This window comes from Balaenoptera physalus (genome assembly GCF_965194825.1).
Source record: "Balaenoptera physalus genome assembly, chromosome: 11".
NCBI lineage: Eukaryota > Metazoa > Chordata > Mammalia > Artiodactyla > Balaenopteridae > Balaenoptera > Balaenoptera physalus.
Window position 1 is genome coordinate 33968265 of NC_138896.1, and position 19028 is coordinate 33987292.

Sequence of the window (19028 nt, forward strand, 5' to 3'; positions counted from 1 at the left end):
TTCACAGCAAAATTGGGTGGAAAGTATAGAGAGTTCCCATGTACCCCCCGCCCCACACATACCCAGCCTCCCCCATCATCCACATCCTCACCCCAGGGGACATTTGTTAAAACTGATGGACCTACACTGACACATCATTGTCCCCAAAAGTCCACAGTTTACATGCAGGGTTCACCCTTGGTGTTGAACATTCCACGGGTTGGGACCAATGTATAAAGACAAGTGTCAACCATACAGTCTCACAGCGAGTATTTTCACTGCCCTAAAAATCCTGTGCTCCCCCGATTCATCCCTCCCTCTTCCCAGCCCCCGGCAACCACTTACATTTTACTTTTTAAAATCCACCTTTATCCCTACTTCTAGAGGTAACCAAGGTAACCCATGCCAACCCTCCCCTGACCTCTGTGCCCTGAGTGTGGAGCGGGGGGAGGCAGGGAGATTGCCTCTCAGCTGCCCTCTTCACTGGCTGAGGACTCAGCTTTCTCTGCCCATCCTCTCTCCAGCTTCTGAAACTTGTTGCTGTTGTCTTCTCCCTTGTTCTTTTCTTTTCTTTTTTTTTTTTTTGCTGTGCCGTGCATCTTGCGGGGATCTTAGTTCCCCAAGCAGGGATCGAACCCAGGGATTGAACCCAGCGGTCTTGCAGTGAAAGCAGAGTCCTAACCACTGGACTGCCAGGGAATTCCCTCCCTTGTTCTATTCTATTTGTTTCTATGAGTCTACACTCTAAAACAAGTCCCTCTGCTGTAGTTTAGCAGGGCTTCAGGATGGCTGGAAGGGAAACGCATGAGCTCAACTGGCCACCTTTAATTAGAAGCTGCTCCAGTTGGATTTTCTGTTGTCACCTCAAATTCACCTTGACCCAGACACCCACCCCCCATCTTCTCCTGCAAAATAAGCTCCTTCTCTTAGGAAATTCTTAGTAGGTTCTGATTTCTGCCAGTGGCTTCCGCTGCTCTGTTACCTAAGGCCTAACACCATAGGGTCCTCTCTGCACCTGTGCGTCCCTTGCCTCCTGTTCATGAAACTAGTCTCCCCTCTGGTGTCCTTCCCATTTCCCCTCCTCTGTTCACAGAGGCCACCCAGATTCAGCTTCTCACACCCAGACCTGAAGGAACGGCCTGTTACTGATCTTCAAGCATCCTCCCTTCACATTTAACCTCCGAAATGTCTTCAAACAAACAAACTTGCCATGGTCATGTCATTCACGGCTCAAAAATATTTTGTCTAGAGTAAAAAGTGCCAATTTCTGAGTTAGGTAGGGGAGTTTCTACAATATGACTCCTATCTGCCTCTCCTGGCCTCATTCTCCTGCTAGGACCGCTGGGCGTGGTTACGGCCACTCTGAACACACTGGCCCTTCCTGACTCTGTTCCCTCTGCCTACACACCTTTCAAGATTCAGCTTAAATGCTGCCTCTGACGCAAAGCTTCACAAGTTATCCCGGGGAAGTTGCCAACACCCTCTTCTGTGTTCCCAACCTCAAGTGGAATGTCCTAGTGCCATTTTTCTTTTTAAAAAAAAAAAAATTAATTTATTTATTTTGGCTGCACCAGGCCTTAGTTGCGGCATGCGGGATCTTTAATTAGGCATGTGGACTCTTAGCTGCCGCATGCACGTGGGATCTAGTTCCCTGACCAGGGATCGAACCCCGGCCCCATGCATTGGGAGCGCAGAGTCTTACCCACTGGACCACCAGGGAAGTCCTGTATTGCCATTTTTCGGCTTACATATCTGTCTCTCTTTGGGGTTCTTTGAGGGGAGGGACTGTGTCTTTTCCCTCTTGTACATTCAGGGCTTAGCTTGGTGCCTTGTATACATTAAGTTCTCAATAAATGTTGAATGTATGAATGATTGACTTTATAGTTATACTTCATTATTTGTGTCTATTCTTTTCTATGCTGCTGCCTTCATTATCACCATATTAATAATCCTTTGATAGGAAGATCGTTTTAATAATTAAACTCCCTGCAAGTGTCATTAGAAGGACCTTCTTTGTACCAAAGATTGCTCGCAGCAAAAGGGAAAAGAGTATTTTCTTTTTGCATGTTGCCTAGCTTCACTTATTATTTTACTTCTTTACATATCCGTGTTCTTTCTCCAGCTGCTCTGTAAGCCTCCCAAGGGCAGGGCCTGTGCCTAGCTCTTCCTTCCAGCATTCTCCATAGCACCCAGCTCCAGCCTAGGTAGAGAGTAGGGGCTCAGTGAAGATTTGTAGATGGAACGCGTGTGCTATGAGGTCGGGGAGGATAAGTGGGCCGGTCTGGGGTGACTCTCTGATGTGGAAGCAAAATCAGGAAGCCCAGCGGGGCCTGGGTCAGGCCTGGGAGGAGGGAGACGGCAAGGACCAGCGTGGACTATGGGAGAAGGCATCTAGGAATAGCCCATCACAGCCAAGTGTTCTTTGGGAAGCAGGGAGAAGAGGAAGATGAGGAAGGAGGGAGAGGGAGGGAGGAGAGGAATGTGTGTGAACAGAGTGGCAGTGGGGTGGGTGGTGGTCAGTGCAATGGGGGAGGGGCTAAGTGGGTGGGAAGGCCTCCAGGGTCAAGGCCTCAGGGCAATTTCTTCACTCTAGGGGCTGACCAGCCCCGGTCGCCCCACTCCCCTGCCTCCCGTTCGCCTCCGGAACCCCACTTTGTAGTGCGGGCATCAGAGCCACCTTCAACTTCATTGCTGCTGAATCTTCCCTCCCTCAAGTGAGGATCACCAGGTCCAGGCCTCTGCTCCGGGATGGTGTGCCCTGCTCCCTCCCTCCTCCCCTCCCTCCCTCCTCTGGTGAGTCCCATGACCGATTCTAGACCCTCCCTCCCAAAGGGGGCCCCACCCTTCTTCCTGAGCAGCTGTGGTCGAGTCCTGGGGGAGATACTGAGAAAGGAGATGTGAGAAACACCTAATCTGATGGAGGAGGGAGGGTCCACTCACAGGCACTCATGGGAGAATCAACCTGAACCTCTGCTGCCCTCTCTCCGCCCCGCTTAAATATGTATCAGAAAACACAAAATCATTACAGCCGAGAAAACTAATAGCAAAACCTTTTCTTGACATTCCATGGCGGTGTCTCCTCCCCTCCACCTCTGGGGTCCTTCTCTCTCTCCCTTTGCTGCTAAACTCAGTGAGAGAGAGATTCCCCCTCGCCCCCGTTTCTGCTCCACACAGGGACTCCTTCATGCAGCTCTCCTGTGCTCCTCCTCTCCTCGGAAACTATGCTGTCCTAGGGTGCCAGGGGCCTCCTGTTGCCAAGTCCACGTTGGTGGCGGTGGCATGGAGCCTGAAGCTGTCCCTGGCCTTGCCTTCCGTGAGCACGGCAGCCCTGCCACTGCAGAGCCCCTGCCTCGGCCTCGGGACCGCCCTCTCACCAGTTCTCCCTCCTTGCCCCCTGACCATCTCTGTCTTCCTTCACAGCCACGCCTCTTGCCCCACGACCAGATGTGGGCCCAGATGTGCTTCACCAAGGTCCATCTCTCCAGCCCCTCTGCACAGGGCCAGCTGGCTGTCCTGCCCCTCCCTACAGGCCCAGTTGAACATCGAACCTCTTCCTTGGCTCTGTCTTGAGCCCAGAGGGGCTGAAAGCATGAGATTTCTTCCTCTGGCCCAGGACCCAAACCTTGGAATCATTCCTCTTTTGTTTTTAAATGAAATATTCCAGCCACACAAAGGTACAGGGAATAATGGAATGAACCCCTGTGTTCCCACCAGCTGGCTCAAGAATAAACCATTATCGATATACTTGAAGCCCCTTGAGTACCGCTCCCCATCGCATCTCCCCTTCCCCAAGGAGGCAGCCACCATCCTGAATTTGTTATTTATCATTCCTACAAATTCTTTAAATGTTCGCTACATGTGTATGTGCCTTACATGATATATAGCTTTCATATGCATGGCTTTAAGCATTATGTAAATGGCAGCACAATGTATCTTTCTTCCATTTTCTCCCCTTCAAATGTACCCTGCTGATGACAAGTAGCTCTGGTGTATCCCTTTTCTCTGCAGTCTAATATTCCATTGTGAAAATGTGCCACACTTGACGTCCCCCCGTCCCGTGAATAGACATTTCAGATAACACTCAGCTGAGGTCATTCTGGACCTCTCTTCTCTCGTGCAGTCACCTGGTCCCAGTTTCTACTCTGTTGTTCAAAAAGCTTCCTGATATCATTTTCCAAAGCAACCTCCCTATTTGGGACTCCTTCGCCCGTCACCTGGACAACCCCAGTAGCCACCTAATGGCCCCCGCAGCCCCAGCTTAGCCCACTCGCCCCGCAGCTACTTTCTCCCCACACCTGATGTCAGTCGGTTCCCCTCTGCTCTAAACCCTCTCCTGAGCGCTTCCCCTGGCCGCCAGCCTGGACTCCCAGCTTGCCTTTGGACCCTCCAACAGTCACTCCCACTGGCTTTCCAGTATCATCTCCCAGTCCTGCAGCCTCTCTGGCCTTCTTGACTCTCCCCTAAATGCCCTAACCCATCCCACCCCTGCTTTCTCTGGGTGGTTGCCCCGCTTGCCAGGCTCTCCTGCTGAGCCTTATCTTTCCCTCGAGGCTATTACAGTGCCGTATCTTCTCCGAGAAGCCTGCTCTGAACACCTCTGCAGGCCACAGCATGGCGTGATGGAATCACTGATTTCGCCCCTGCCAAGCTCACTTATGTATTTATTGAAGTACCAGACTGTCCCCCTCTGATGTAAACTCGGTGACATGGGCCGCGTTTGAATCTTCGTCAGCAGCACCAGCAGTATCGCCGCTGACAGGGTATCGGCAGGCGTAGGCCCGTATGCATGCTTCACATCCACGATTCCATTTAATTCTCCCCCTCGATCTTCTGAGGAGTCAGGAATTCTGATCACCACTTTATAGATAAGGAGACTGCACCACAATTCACGTGCCGGGGGTCTAGCCCGGTGCCAGAGGAGGTAAATGTGTGTCGGCAATGACAGTGGTGGGCCAGGTTTCTGTCAGTCCACTGGCTTCTCTGCCCCTGCCTCTCTCTCCTCACTCAGCCCTTTGTTTTCTGCCACGTGAACCTTCCCGAAGCTCCATCTAGGTCTACCTACAAGCTTAGAACGTTTCTCCTCTCCCCACTTCCCACCCAAGTTTCCCCCTCCCAGCTGCAGCCTCTCTTCCAGGGAGTCCTCCAGGAGTGCACCGGTCCCCTCACCCCCATGGTAATTGGCATCCAAGACCACATTTTGTTAAGAGCTATTATGTGCTGTGGGCCTAATATGCACTAGACATGTTTTGATATGCTGTATAATTAATCTTCTCAACAAGCCAGTGATGATCGCCCCACCCCAGTCTACAGACGAGGAAACTGAAGCCCAGAGAGGTCAAGAAGTTTTCCCAAGGCCACAGAGTCAGCAAGTAGCAGAGGCAGGATCTGAACCCCTGCAGGCCCTCAGTTTTCTCCCCTGCAGTCCTCGGCACTTGGCTGATCACCGTCAGTTTCCCAGACAGAGAACCAGCTCTCTGAGAGCTGAGTCCCGTGTGTCTCTGGTGTCTGCCCACCCGTGTTCCTGCGCTTGGCCTGCCCCTGAGCCCAGGCAGCGCCCGATGGAGACAGTCTGAGTTCCAGGTCTGAGAGCAGGAGGGGCCCTGACCCCTAGCAGGGGTAGAAGCCTTCTACTCAGGGCCAGGAGCTCCAGAATGCCCACCCCACCCTGTACCAACCTTGTTCATTTGACCCATCTCCCAAAGGTGGCCAGTGCCCCCTCCCCACACCCCCTCCCCGGCCCCTCTTGGGTAGGACAGAGGGCCTTTCAGCCTTGGCTGCCACCGTGACCACCTTCTTGGGAGGGGCTGTTTTTCTAAACTTTTGAACCTGAGGTGGAGGCAGACCGCAGGCGTGGAGGGGACCTGGGCCTGTGTGATGGGATGTCACCGTGACTACCGGGTGGATGTGTCCCCACCCTGGCTGGCCACAGGATAATTGCAGGCTTTCAAGATGGAAGGGACTTCTTGGTGTAAACGTAGCTAATTAGCAGCACGTGTGTGTGTGTGTGTGTGTGTGTGTGTGTGTGTGCGCGCGCGCGCGCGCGCGCGCGCACGCCTTGTGAATCTGCACCCACCCCCACCCCTGACCAGGGGCCTCTTTGCTTTCACTGCTCAGACTCACTCCGTTTTCCAGCAGAAGGCCTCCCAGTACCCCCCTCCCAGTCTGATTAGTTTTATAGAGCGTTTCAGCCTTCTTTCTCCGGTTCCCTCTGTCCCTTAGAGACATTCCAAGCCTCAACTTACCTCATTCTGCCTAGAGAAGAACAGCATCTGGGGAACTCTGAATTCAGGGCCTGATTCCTGGCTCTGAGGCACTCTGTACCTCAGTTTCCCCTTTGGGAGTCTCCAACAAGGGGTGGGGGGAAAGCCAAAGTGTACAGTGTCACTAGAAAGCTGAGACTAAGGCACCGAGCCGCTGTCTTCCCTTCCCCCACTGCAAACCAGATTCCTCATTCTTAATGTTTCATCTGTTAGCCTCTGATTCCCGGAGTCTCAGTTTCCTCATCTGTCAGATGGGGATAATAACAGTATCTAACTCGAGTTGTTGTGAGGATTACACAAAATATAAGGCTTCTAGAATAGTGTGGGGTATGTGATAAGAACACTAAATGTTAGTAATTATTGTTACCATTAAAAATCTTTACTGAGCCCTTTGTGGTGAGCAGTGTACTAGGCTCCAGAGGCGTCATCTCTCCAGATCACTCTCATCTCTCTTCTCCTGTTTCTGCTCCGGGTGCTTCATACGTCACAAGTTGGAGGGGGTCTGGAAGCCCCCAAACAGCAGGAGGAACACTTTTCTGCCCTAGGCTAGAGACTGCTCTCAGGGACATGGGGTTTTAGGGCCGTGGTTGTCACAGGAAGTTGAGCGCCCTCTCCCCACACCCCCACCTCCCATCCTCCCCTGGAGGGCAAGTTTGCCCAAAGAGGAGCAGAAGCTCGGCTTTGTCTGAAGCGCCCTCTGCTGGCCATCGGCGAAGGCCTTGGTCAAGGGCGGCGAGTTAAATAGAAGGTTGGGGGAGAGTAGAGCCTTCTGAATGTGAGGGGAAGGGGACTTCTGCCCGATGCAGAGCCCACAGTGCCACCTTCTCACCCTCAAAATGCCTGGCTTGGAGTATTTTTTTTTTTTTAAACCAGCCTGAGAACAGTTTCCAAAGACAGATTTTCTCTCCCCTGGTAAATGCAGAAATAGACCAGGACAAGCAGCCAGCCAGAGCTAACAACCTGCCCCCCAACAGCTGCACAAAACAGTAGGAAGGCGAGCAGCTAGACAGCATGCAGAACTTCCTGACAGCAAAACATGATTGGGGGTGGGATGTGGGAGGTAGTTCTTATTTAGAAGAAGGTAACGATGTAATGATGGGGAGGAGTGTCCCGCGTGGGATCTGTCAGATCAGAAAGGAAATTAATTATTGAGTCTGTACTCAGAAGATGGAGGCCCACAGCAGCCTCCTGTTTCTCATATTGTAAGACCTTCTTCTCTGACAACACCTGGGATAGATCTTCACCCCATGTCCAAATGTACTGACCAGACATTTGCCGGATCCCTGTGGGGAGGAATCAAAAAAAAAAAAGGACTCAAGTTTGAAGCAGGAGAAACTGAAGTTAGATCACTGGAAGGACTGTCCTGGTAGTGAGGCTGGGTGTATCCTTGTCCCTTTAGAGTCTCCCATGTGGGAAGGATGCTCCCAGGGCCAGCCTAGAAAACAAATCTTCTTCCGTGGGTGGAGTAGGGAGTTTGGCAGCCAACACCTCTGGATTTTCTAGAAGGCTGGTGGGTTCCGAGGGGAAGGAGGGGAGGGGAAGCGGCGGCTGCAGTTAAACTGAGGGTAACCTCTTTATTGCGTTGTAGAGAGTGCCGTTGTCCACACCAATTACATGCAGCTAGTTCTACCATACAGAACCCTGGTGGCCTCCACGGAGGGCGAGGTGGGGCAGATTATTATATTATCAATGCCACTTGTTCATAGTGTCTGGTGGGCGAGCCGGCGGGTAGAGGGTGGGGATTCTGAGTCCCCAGGCTGAGCTTCCCTGGCCTGACCTGGCCAGGCCCCTCCTGAGATGCCCTCTGTAAGGAGGGACAGGGGATTCACCCTGGGCTCTACAACAATGTCCAGAGGATTGGAGCAGGGCGAGGAGGCAGGGTGGACAGGGGTGGACAGAAAGTGGGGAGAGTGAGACAGAAGGACACAGATGATGGTTGAAAGGAGTAGGAAGGGCCTGAGACCCATAAGTCAGCGGAGACTCAATCTCCAGCTCCTGCTGGCTCTTTTCTGCTCTACTTCCCTCAAGCCTGGCTTTCAGAAAGTTCCAGCAGTTTGGTGATTTGTGGGGTTACTGATTCCAGTTCTGCTGCTTTCTCAACATCTTCCCCCCCCCCCCCCCGCGCCCTGCACTTCCGCTGAGTACACACACTCCTTCCCGCGCCCTGCTCTGGAGGAGGGAGTGTCTGGAAGGTGAACAGTGCAGGGAGGAGGGAACTGGCCGATAACCCAGTAACGGCACTGGGGTCTGAGGAAGGCGGAGGGGGCTCCCCTGTTGGGGTGGGGCAGCAGACGGGGAGCCAGGACTTGATGTGGGCTGGTGTGGTGGTGCCCCCCTCCCCACCCTGCCTTTAACAGCCTGCACCTTTTCCTCCCCCAGCTGTCGGGGTCCAGACTGCATGGGCTAGAATAACCCCTTTTTCGACCTGAGCCCACCAGTGCTATGACACTGCACACAGGGGTGGGCGAGCATTTCAATGCCACACACACACCTATCCAGGTAGCCCCCAGGAAGACACGGGTGATGGGCCCAGAGGGCACCTTGGCATGCGGTCCTGCAGGAGGAACCCTCTCCATCCCTAGAGGAAATCTACTCCCTAATGAAAACATCCAGGCCAGGAACCTGGATTTCAAACCCACGAATGAACCGGGGCAAGGAGCTGTGACTTTGGGAGAAAACAGGAGAACGATGGAGAGACCTGGTTTGAAATTTCCGAGAATGCTAAGATGACGGATGGAAAAGGGGGCCAGGCGGAGCAGAGAGGAGCCAGAGCCCTGGCTGGGATGAACGTGGAGGTGCCGGTGCGCGGGGTTCAAGCCCACTCCCGTACTTGCAGGAAGTCCCCCTTCAGGAGCCCCCAGCTGTCCAGAGCCATCTTTGTGCTTTCACACCCCTGCCCTCCCTCCCCTTGCTGACACACGCAGGGCCCTGTGAATAGAGGACGTTTAATATTTCTGTGCTGGTCAAACAGAACACAGGTGGGGAGTACATAGGGGAGGGGGCGGAGGGCCCCCTGCCTCTTGGGAGGGGTGGATTGTGAAGGGGTGTATGTGGGGGGTTTCTTGGGAAATAGTCCAAGGAGTCTTCTCAGCAAAGGGGCCTGGCCTGGGGTGTCATAAGCATCAAATACACCCAGTCCTTGGCCTTAAGTTGGGGTCCCCCATAGGGGGTCTGTGGAGAGTCTCACTTTTTTTCCAGCTCCTTCGCTGGAATCCACACTCCCAGTGTGATGGGGGACTTGGTCCTGGAGAGAGGGGTCTGGAGAGCCCCCAGTAAGCAGCCCAGGGTTGGGAAGAGGGCTCCCGTGCCCACCACCCAAGGGGCAGAGAACCCCGCGGGGTGCCGAGGGCTGCCCATCTCCTCCCCTCTGCCTGCTTTCCTTCCCCCCGGGCTGGGCAAGAGCAGAGGGGAGGTGAGCAGGGTCGCCAACCTCTACTGAGTCCCAGGGTCCTCAGGGTGGGGTGGAGGGAGGGTGGAGAGAGAGGGTCTTGGCCACCAACAGACACTGTAAACTTTGGTTTAAAACAATAACTTAAGTTGGGGAGGGCTTCCAGCCTGGGGCCGGGATGGGAAGCGGGATGAGCAGGGGGTACGGGAGGCGACAAAGGAAAAAGCCAACAAAAAGTTTTGGTTTTTGCTTCCGGCATAAGAAAGGTCTTTGGTCATCTGTGTAACTGGGGGGTGGGGGGACAGGGAAGGGGTGCTGAGGGCGGGTGAGGGAAGACTGCGGTGGGGGACCTGAAGGCTGGGGTGGGAGTGACCTGTTGGGTCACAGCAGCCACCGTATTCATCCCACCCGCCCCTCAAGCCTGGTGTCAGCCTGGCCTTTCCCTGGGACACAGGCAGATGCTTCCCGCAGTCCTGGCACCACCTGGGGCCCCAACTCCAGCCTCAAGGGTAGCTCGGCCGCCTTCAGCGGCTCTACCTCCACGAGTGCACCGGGTACAGGTCTCTGTGGACGAGGTGGGCACCGGGCCACTTCCTATGCTCCCTGGCCTGGGGGGCAGCACCCAGGAAATGGGGGTGGAGGCCCAGTTCGGCCTGGGGGGGACCCGGAACCAGGCAGCCCTGCTCCCACGGAACCCCCCGGGGCACTCCACTTGTCCCCGCCCCCCCCTCACCAGCTGTGGCTCTTGATCGGGCACAGCTGAGGGACAGGTTTTTCCTGGGGCTGCTCTGAGACTTTAGCTGCCCCCAACCCAGGCCAGGGGTAGGAGCAGGGCTGGAGCTACTTCTTCACAGTAAGGACAAGAAGGTGGAAGGGTGCACAAATTAGGGAAACGGGGGCCTCTGGCCAGAGAGTACTGCCAGAGCAAGATGGGGGGGCCCTGGGTGTGAGAGGGTGGCTCAGCCCCGCCTGCGGGTCTCCATGGCACTGAGGGGCACTGAGGGGCCCTGCGGGGGCGAGCTGGTGGGGGAGGAGGGCCCTGCTGCTGCTGCTGGTGGTTGGGGGGCGGGGGAGGTGGGATTCGGATGTGGGCGGGGGAGTCTGAGGAGGGGTCTGGGCCCTCCGTGTCCTCTGCTGGTCCCAGACCAGGGGTTCTGTGTCCCCTCGGGGGCAGCCGGTCCCTGCCCCCCCACTCCGAGCGTCGTCGTAGGTCAGTCAGGTCACCTTGGGAGTTGCTGGCCCAGCCCCCCATCTGAGTCCTGGAAGTGCCTTGAGGTTGGGCGGGGCGAGGAGTCGGGGTAGGTGGGGCCTGGCTTCCGGGAGGGAGGGGTCTCACCCCTGCCCTGCCTGCCCCTAGAGGCCCTTAGGACAGTTCCTCTCCCGGCAGCTCCTCCTCCAGGTCCCTGTCTTCTGGAGGCCCCGAGGTGCTGGGGTTAGGGGGCCCCAGGGGGGGTCCCGGCCGCCTGTCTTCCTCCGCCTCAGCTGGCTCCTCTTTCACCTGCACCTGGTGGCTGTGACAGAAGGGATGATGTGGGCACCCTGGAGGTCCTCTCCTGCCGGCCCCAGCCCAAAATGCATCCAGGATCTGGGGGCACAGGGATGTGTCCAGAGCTCGCCTCCCCAGGACCCCCTCATCTCTGAGCCGCTGGGGCCTGATGTCTCAGGTCTGGTTTCCCTTCAAAGGAAAGGAGGTCTTGGGATGGACAGAGATTGCCTTTGGTTGGGAAGGAGAGGGGAAGGGAGACGACAGAGGATGGAGAAGAGAGGGAAATAAAGAGGATACGGGGTGGGGGGAGGGGGGGCAGAGGGGAGCAATGAGAAGAAAGAGAGGGGCCACCTGCCCTGGGAAGAGAGCTGTGCTGGAGGCCACAAGATGGGGATCCCAGCTGCAGGGGGAGAAGATTCAGCCTTCCTGATGTTTGCGGGGGGCACGGCGGTGGGCTGGGGTCCATGCCATGGGCTCACCTGTACTGGGGTGGGGAGAGGCGAGGGGGGCTGCTGCTGCCGTTGCTGGGCAGCGGCTCCATGGGGGCGCCCACGTCGTCATGGCTGAGGGGCAGGAGGCTGCTGGCAGAGCCAGGGTTCAGCATGCCAGGGCTGTTGAGGAGGGGGAAGCTGCTCTCGGCCAGGGCAGCCTGGAGGGCACAGAGTTGGGGCCTGTCAGTGGGCTCCACCCAGTCAAGTGCTGTCCCTTCCCCAGCCCTAGAGAGCCTCCCGTGTGTCCACGGGCTGGCAGATCTCTGGCACCCCCTCCCAAGGCCAGAGCTCCGAAGCTGAGCTGCCTCCCAGCTTTCCTGAGAACCTGGGCCTGACTTCTTCCCTTCCCGGGAGAGAGAGGACCCCCACGCCCTGCCCCCGCTGCCACCCCAGATCTGTAAGCCAGGGAAGGGGTCACCACTGGCTATGCCAACCTACCCGCTCTGTGCCCCGTCTCTGCCAGGGAGGGTGGGGGAATGTCTCTTCTGCAGACCAGTGTGCTGGAGGGAAAGTGAGGGGGTGGGAGGGCACTGGGCGGGGACCAGTCCACTACCTGGTAGCTGGCGTTAAGTGCTCCATAACTGAGGCCCGAAATCATGTTCTTCACCAGGGTGGGGCTCCTGGAGGAGATAGAAGGCAGCGTCTGCTTCATTCATTCGCTTATGCCTCACTCAGGCCTTGATCCTAACTGAGGGCCTGCTCTGTGCCAGGGACTGTCCCATTCATTATCCTGGGAGGCCCCATCTTATTCAATCCTCCCACTGACCTGGCACATCTGGGACCGAAAGCCCCCTTCACAGGTGAGCTGCTGGGGCTCCTAGGGGCCCTGGAATGTGCCCAGGGTCTCAGGGCTGAGGAGTAGGACCCAGATCCCTCCCAGTGTCTGTCTCCACGTCAGGTGGCCCAGTATTTTCTCTCCAGTCTAGATTTCCCGATGTCTGGCAAGGTCTGAGCGATAACCTCCATAGTCCCCTACTATAAAATCCACTTTCTTGCCACCCTGAATTTTGGGACATCCAATAAGCCGTGTGCTCAGCCTGTCCCCACATGCTCCACACCAAAGGCTTTTCTGCACAAAGAAGTGTCCAGGAGTTGGGTCAGGAAAAGCAATGGCTTAAGGCCATCCTTCCACAGTGACTATCCCCAGTTTAGAGGGTGTCTCAGACAGCTTAAAGAACTGGCCCAAGGTCACACAGCTGGTGAGAAGCAGAGGTGTAATTCGAGCCCAGGTCTTCCGATTCCAAGTTGATAATGGGACATGAAGATTCCAAGCGTTGTGACTGGCACATGGGGGCACTCAGAAGGGAATGGCTTTCCTTTTCGGGTCCCAACCCTGCCCCAGCACCCACAGCTGCCTGAGGGTAGAGGGGCTCTTGTCTGGGGTGAAGGAATCTTTGAGGGGCACAGGCACCCACAGAGAGCCATCTAACTTGCTTCAGAGGCCCAAGATGCGCAGGCAAGCCCACGTGGGGTGCTCGGAGTGGGGAGGTGGTGGCGCTGGAAGGGAAGCTGAAAGAGGAACCCTCCCCCAGGTTCCTCAGTTTCCACTGGAAGTGCTGCGTGGTAGAAGTCAGAGACCCAGCTCCGCCAGGAATCTGCTGTGTGACCACCCTCCAGCCCCTTGTCCTCTCTGGGCCTCCTCTCCCTGTAAAATGAAGAGGTGGGGCCTGGAGATCTCACAGACTGGCTCATCCTGCAATAAGATGGGGGAGAGTGGCCCTGGGGATGGCAGCCCCCTCACCAACAGCCACACTGGCTGCCATCTGCCCATGCCCCAGCTCCAGCCGGGGCTACTTTGGGCTTCTGCCTCTCTCTGGTGCCAGGTTCCCCTCAGCTCCTTCCCTCAGTCAGAAGCAGAAGGCATAAATGTCCTCTTCCTAATCATCTGTCACTTCCAGATTCCAGGCTCTCCTGGGCTCCTTCGCCCCTTTTCTCCGAGCCCCCAACCCCACAGTGGGAAGGATCTGGGGCAGAGAGGTCCCCTGGAGAGGTATGGGGGGGTGTGGGCCCACGTACCCCGTCATCTTTGGTGGTCTCCGCTTCTGGTACTCCCGCTCGTCCACAGTCCACACGGCGCCCTTGACGTTCTCCACGCGCACGAAGCACTTGTGCAGGCTGAGGTTGTGTCGCACTGCATTCTGGGGGTGCAGTGACAAGAAGCAGATGCTCAGAGGTGGCCCCTCCTCCACTCGGGGGAGCACAGGCAGGAGGGTCCTCAAGTCCCACCTGGTCCCACCTTCCCCAGCAACAAGCAAGGGGAGGGCCGGGCAGGAGAAGATGCAGCCGGAGCCGAGGGAAGACCCCTCTCGGCCCTTGGAGCCAGGAGCTCCGGCATCCTCACCACCGCCAGCCCGTTGTATTGTCTGCTCCCTTCTCCCTGCCACGTTTTGGAAAACTCTGTCTACCAAGTGAATGATACCTCGTTAGCAATAATCTGTTTTCTCATCATCATTAGTCAGATGCATGTAGCTGTTAGGGCTTCTGAGCGGCACGAGACCACACTCAGGTCCTGGCACCTCAGCGAGCCTGGGACACCTTACCTCAGGTGCACACAGAGTTCCCATTAAGCCTTTAAAAGTTTTGGGAATAACTCAGGAAGCCTCACTGCAACCTTCCTTGACCACCTTGGAGCGTGGGAGCCTTGACTTTGGGCTGTGGCTCAGAACAGACGGCTTATTGAGAGCATGAGGTATATACAGTAGAGGCCTAATACATACTTGCTAACATAAGGAAGCTGAGAGAAAGGAGAGCCTGGGTTTAGTGGCTGTACAGCAGGAAGAGGAGGGAAAAGTCACCTTGTCGGTCCCACCTCCTCCCAGCAGGATAACTTCAGGAATTGAGGTCATCCTGTTTGTAGGACACTTGGGTGGGGGCAGGGGTGCTTGGCCCAATCCGCCCCTCCCTCCCCGAACCTGGGCTAGGGCCCTGATCCACCCCACCACCACCCGCCATGTGCCTCGCTCCTGTCCCCACGCTCTCCTCTCTCAACTTCACAGCCCCAAGCCGTCCCTGTCCCTGTTACCTGTCCCCCCTCAGCCTCCCGCACCTCATCTCCATCCTTGTCTCCTCTTTACATTTCTAAACGGGGAAGAAAGCAGGCTGGGCAGGCAGCCCATGCCCCTGGAGATCCCCTCTCCCTTTCTCCCTTCCAACTCTTGCCACTTGCAACTGGCCCGATTTCATTACCAATTTTAATTTGCCTCTAATTAAATCCTGTGTATTTTTCCGACTCGCTTGCTAATCCACGAGGGAGGCGGGCGGCTGGAGTGGAATCTCTTGGAGCGATAATTACAAAGGGCCTAATCACGCCGGGGCTCCTGCCTTGGAATAAATTTGCCCGCATTACGGGGCTCCGATCCTCCGCTTTGCAAATGAGAATGACCCCAATTTCCGAGGATGGCCTCACTGGGGCTTTTTTTCCCTCATTTCGAAGCCTGATTCGTGATGAGAGACTAATTCGTTACGCTGAAACATTAACGGCAATTTAAGGGGTCTGGCAGGGGCTGCGTAAACAAAAGGACAGGCCCACAACATGGGCCCTGGGAGGGGACGGACACAGGGGGAGGGCTGGCGAGGACCATCAGCTTGGCAGATGGCAGCTCTGTCCCCGGATGAACGGCAGCTGGCCTGGCCCACACCGGCTCCCAACCCTTCTGCCCTGGTCTGAAGTGGACAGCATCCCAGGGTGGGGGCCCAAGAGAGTAAAGGAGGAGGAAGGAAAGGAAGCTGAAATAGTTGAGGAGAAGAGGAGGGACCTCAATGGGCAGATAAACGGGTCGTAAGTGGGGGTGGAAAGGAAATAGAGCTGGGAGTAGACAGGGTGCATCTCCCAAGTGACGTGAATGGAAGCTTGACGGCAAAAAATCCTGAAGGTCAGAGTGGACCGCAAGCTGAGGTGGATTCTGCTGGGCCACAGGGAGGATGCAGGCAGTGCCCCCAGTGGCAGAAGCAGCAGCAGAGCACAGCTAAATGGGAAGGTCACTCAATGAGCTGGCTTCTTGCTGGGACCTAGACTAGGGGAGGGGAGATGGAGGTGAAGACCTGGGAGGGAGACACGCTGCTGAGATGACCAAGGCTGGGCCACCAGTCAAAGGTGGTATGAAGGCCCAAGGGGGCTGGGCTACAGGAGAGGTGGCTTCATGATGGTCATCGAGGGGTTTAAGAAAGTCACCTAAACCAGCTCCTTCCGACCTCAAGAAAGGAGAGAAGTAGAGATTGCAGAGGGTGATGCAGTTAAGAGAGAACAAGAAAGGAGGGTAGGTGGATGAGGGGCACTCTGCCCCCAAGGAGGAGGTTGTCTAGGGCAGTGAGGCTCCACATTGACTCCCCTAAAGGTAGAGGGTTAATATACAATATTAAAGTAAACATTACATAACAATTGTAATGATCCCTAAAGTTTGTATAGGACTCTCATCATTTACGAAACCTGGTATCCAAACTGGCCTGCAGGTTGGAGACTGAACCAGGTGGCTCCAAGAAGGCTCTGCTGGCTCAGAGAGAGGGCAGGACTGTGGTTGGCAGGAAATGACATCACTCGCAGCCAATCACAGCAGCTGTCCCAGCCTTGCAGCCTCTTTGCCAAGCTTTGGGAATTGGGCACGGGGATACAGAAGGTCACGGAGCAGTCTCTCCTGCTGCACTTAGCACAGAGAAGGCAGAGAAGGCTGGGCCCTGTACAGACCCCACCTTGTCCTGGTCACTGGTAGGGAGGGGGCCCTAGTGACACTTGTTGAAACCTGGTGGGATCGGGGAGGTAGGCTGTTTAACTGCAGCTTCTGCACTGGCCAGCAGAGGGACTCAAGAGCCAGGGATCCAACTCAGGTCCTGAGATGTGGGGGACTCCTTCCCGGGTGTCCATCCTTTCCCACAGGGCACTGACACTCCCTTCTCCTTCCCCTCACCCCCTCCCACCCTGCTGCACAGAACCTAATATTCTCACCCATCAGACAGACAGACTCATACCCCCCATGCTGGCTCTAGAAAAACAAATGACTTAGTGTCCCAGCCCACAACTCTCGTGTCCCATTTTCCTAGGTTCCCTCCCTTGTCTGTTTCTGATCCCCCAGGAAAACTCTTATGGCTGAAGGTGTTAAAATGACTAATTGGATGAAGACAATAATTATCTTCCTGCTACTGATGGCAGAGCTGGGGAGAGTGTGAGCGGCTGTGTTTGTGCCCCAGGGTATTACAGTCCAGGGTCTCGGTCCACCCACATGTCCAGGCCTGCGAGCCCCCTCCCTCCACCCATCCTGGTCTTCAGAGCGTGCGCCTTTAGCCGAGGACTCTGAACCCTGAGGGTCTCCTGTGAATGTAACCCAGGCCTCCCCACCAGGCTCAGGCACTACCGACTCCTGCAGGCCCTATTTCAGGGGGCTGGGGTTTTTGGGCCCATGGGGGGAGCGCTCCAGAGAAGTGGAGGTGGAGGGGCCCACAGCCCAGCCTGGGGCCTGGTGGGGCCACTTCTATAGAACTGCCTCCCCGAGGGGACTGTTAGGCAGCCTTGGTCTCAAAGGGATCTGGAGATGTCCAAGGCCGCCTGGGGCCCTGGCAAGGAGGAACGGGCATGCCTCACCTTCCAGGTGGCCGTGTTTCTCCGGAAATAGGCGAACATCCTGGTGAACCAGTTATAGATCTCATTCAGGGTCAGCTGCCTGTCGGGGGTTTCCAGGATGGCCTGTGGACAAGGAAGAAGCACAGGGACCCTCAGTCTGGGCCTGCAAGGGCCACAGGCCTGTGTGCTCTGCCCCAGCTCCCCTCAGCCTGGCCCCTAACTCACTGAGAGCAGAGGAGACCCGCTGCGGAAGCATGTGGACAAGACTGGGGGTGCTCGATGGTCCCCTGAGAGGGGCAGGCTGGTTACAGCCCAGCCAGAGGCTAAAGGGAACACGAGCCTCGAGGGCCATGCACTTGTGCGAGGAGCACGTGAACTTCTGCTGGAGGGAAAATGGCTCCAAGGGCCCCTGCCCTAGACTGGGAAAGAAAGCAGTATTCTTGGGAGAAAGAGGTCCGGGGGTGGGGGCTGTTTGGAATTTATCCTGGTTTTTGTAAAGGGCACCCTAAACACGAGATGGCGTGTGTGTGTGTGTGTGTGTGTGTGTGTGTGTGTGTGTGTGTGTGTGTGTGTGTGTGTGTGTGTGTGTGTGTGTGTGTGTGTGCGTGTGCGCGCGCGCGCGCGCATCTGAGAGACAGAGAAAAGGAGACAGACTACAAGTGACCGTAAGTCTATCAGAAAATCGTCTCATGGGCGTGTGCGTACGTGGAAATGAGGGTATGGATGTCACAGGGGGTGTAAGTAGCATCAACAGTGTGTGTGCTCCCACAGACAGGTCTGAGTGACCAGCAGGATCGCTCAGCCGAAGCCCATGTGAGGGGCTGTCTGGCTGAGAAGGAAAATGCAGGTGTGAGTGGGAGAGGACATGTGTGAGACGGAAAGTTACATTCTCTGGTCCCAGGACCCTGAGGGAGGGGTGCAGACTGTGTGCCTCCCCCCGCCTCCCCCCACTCCGTCTACCTTCCCACGCTCACCTGGCGGATGAGGGAGGCGTAGGTGAAGGGGGGCCGGACGTCGGCATTCTTGTAGAACTCGTGATTCTGCGCCAGCTCTGGGGGAGACAGGCAGAGGCTGAGGTAGCCAGAAGTGGGGGTCCAGCTTGGGGAAAGATGCCCCTCCCCACGGCCCTTACCTGAGGAGATGGGGGAGCAGAACTTGTCGCTGCTCCTCCGCCGCGCGGGCCCCCCACTGTGCAGGGAGGCAGAGCCGAGGCCAGGGGGCCGTAGGGGGGTGACAGGGGCAGCGGCCGAGGTGGGGGGGTGTACGAGACCATCTGGGAACGAGTCGGCTGCGGAGACGGTCACCTTGGAGAATGAGGAGGAGCCGGGGACTGGGTTCAGCTGTGAGCAACGGGGAGGATGCTGAGACCAGTGCCGAAAGGATGAGGGGTCGGGGTTGGGGGTGGGTAGCGGGGGGGCGGTTCTTGGAGGGCCGCAGGGAGGGGAGAGTCACTCACTGGCTGGCTGAAGGGCTTGGGCTCCGAGGGCCGCATGTGCAGATGGGCCATCATGGCCTGCAGCCGCTCGCTCTCCTTGGCGAGCTGTGGAGAGGTGGGAGGTGAGCAGGGGTTATGCCTGGTGGTGGGGAGGGGGCGGGGGGGGGCAGCCGGGCCCTCCTCCTCCTCCTCCACATACCAAGCCCTTGTCACCACCACGCGCCCCCACCCTTGGCAGCCCAGCTCCCTCCGTCCCTTGCTCCTGGAAGACCTCGGCTTTTCCCTGCCCCTCTGGCCCCTCACACCGCAAGGCCAGGACTGGGGGCTGCCTGCTCCATGAAGCCCTCCCCGCTTCTCCAGACTGTGTGTCCCCAGCCTAGACCCCCACACAGCCGCTGCACTCTGGGGGGCCTTCTTCCCAACAGCACACGCCTTTCC

General features: G+C 56.6%; 1 protein-coding gene across 3 annotated transcripts in view; it reads right to left on the minus strand.

Moving 5' to 3' along the window:
* Nucleotides 1-537: 537 nt before the first annotated feature.
* Nucleotides 538-19028, minus strand: part of FOXP4 (forkhead box P4) — a 60054-nt gene continuing 41563 nt past the window's right edge. Inside the window, exons 10-17 of one of the 3 annotated variants that reach the window (XM_082414913.1) lie at nt 18612-18695; nt 18288-18495; nt 18130-18206; nt 17177-17278; nt 13621-13742; nt 12158-12224; nt 11593-11762; nt 538-11138 (exon numbers count right to left, since the gene is read on the minus strand). In XM_082414913.1, coding sequence (XP_082271039.1) covers nt 10991-11138; nt 11593-11762; nt 12158-12224; nt 13621-13742; nt 17177-17278; nt 18130-18206; nt 18288-18495; nt 18612-18695 — 978 coding nt within the window. In that variant the 3' untranslated portion in view covers nt 538-10990. Of the gene's footprint in view, nt 11139-11592; nt 11763-12042; nt 12225-13620; nt 13743-17176; nt 17279-18129; nt 18207-18287; nt 18496-18611; nt 18696-19028 lie in introns of all 3 variants that reach the window. The other 2 variants (XM_082414914.1, XR_014251243.1) reach the window with 2 other exon arrangements.